Source organism: Apaloderma vittatum, unplaced genomic scaffold (genome assembly GCF_000703405.1).
Source record: "Apaloderma vittatum isolate BGI_N311 unplaced genomic scaffold, ASM70340v1 scaffold26011, whole genome shotgun sequence".
NCBI lineage: Eukaryota > Metazoa > Chordata > Aves > Trogoniformes > Trogonidae > Apaloderma > Apaloderma vittatum.
In genome coordinates this window covers 1-858 of record NW_009697733.1, presented here as the reverse complement: position 1 = coordinate 858, position 858 = coordinate 1, and the positions used below count along the sequence as shown (strand labels likewise).

Below are 858 nucleotides of genomic sequence, written 5' to 3'. Positions count from 1 at the left end.
ATGTTGCGGGTGCGGAAGCCGGTGCTGTCGTCCACCCCCCGGTAGAAGAGCGGGTGGGAGTAAGCGTCCTTGATGTTGAGGATCTTGCCCGTGGTGGCCACGTGCCCGGCGATGCCCTGGTCTGCAGGGATGCGGATCTCATAGCTCTGTGGGCAGGGAGAGGGGGTCACCAGCATGGCCCGTGAGGGGGGTGAGGGACAGAATCCCAGGACTCCCCAAACTCCATCTTCTTGTCCCCGCGCTCCCCTCGTCATCCACCACACCACCATCAAACACCTTGGCCACCAGCTCGTGGCTGAGTCGGTCCAGCAGGAAGACAGAGCATCTGCAAGAGACACCAACACCACCACTAGCACCCATGGGGGTCCCGGACCAGTCCCAGTGACCCCCACTCACGTGTATGTCCCCACCCATACCAGGACCCACTCACATCTCCGCATTGCTGAGGTTTCGGGCTTCGGTGATGATCTCCTGGAGCAGAACAGAGACATCATCTGTGGGGAGGGGAGGATGAGAAGAAAGGGTCAGGGATTCCTCAGGCAGGCGGGTGCTGCCCACCTCACCTCCCCACTCATGCAACGAAAGCGAGGGGGCTCAGCTCAGTCTGCCACAGCGCATGCAAAGCAGCGCTTGTGCGCAGCGTGAACCGCTGGGGGGTGAGTGTGCAACAGTGTGTGTGCACACAGTGACGTGTCTGGGTGTCTATGTGTCTGTGTGTCTGTGTGTGCGCAGCATTTACATGCGTGTGTGCAGCAGCGTGCGTGTGTGCCTGCAGTAGAATGTGTGCTACAGTGCACGGGGTCAGGTCCGTGTGCGTGCAGCAGCGTGTGTGCATGCAGCAACACGTGTGTGTGTGTG

The 858-nt window shown here is 60.7% G+C and overlaps 1 protein-coding gene across 1 annotated transcript in view; it reads right to left on the bottom strand.

Annotated features, from left to right (window-relative positions):
* Positions 1 to 494, bottom strand: part of PDE2A (phosphodiesterase 2A, cGMP-stimulated) — a gene marked incomplete at both ends in the record, with an annotated part of 3936 nt that extends 3442 nt beyond the window's left edge. The window contains 3 exon segments of the mRNA XM_009877763.1: positions 1 to 146; positions 241 to 325; positions 431 to 494. The exon segment at positions 1 to 146 is cut by the window's left edge and continues 35 nt beyond it. Of these exon segments, the coding sequence (XP_009876065.1) occupies positions 1 to 146; positions 241 to 325; positions 431 to 494 (295 nt within the window).
* Positions 495 to 858: the final 364 nt, after the last annotated feature.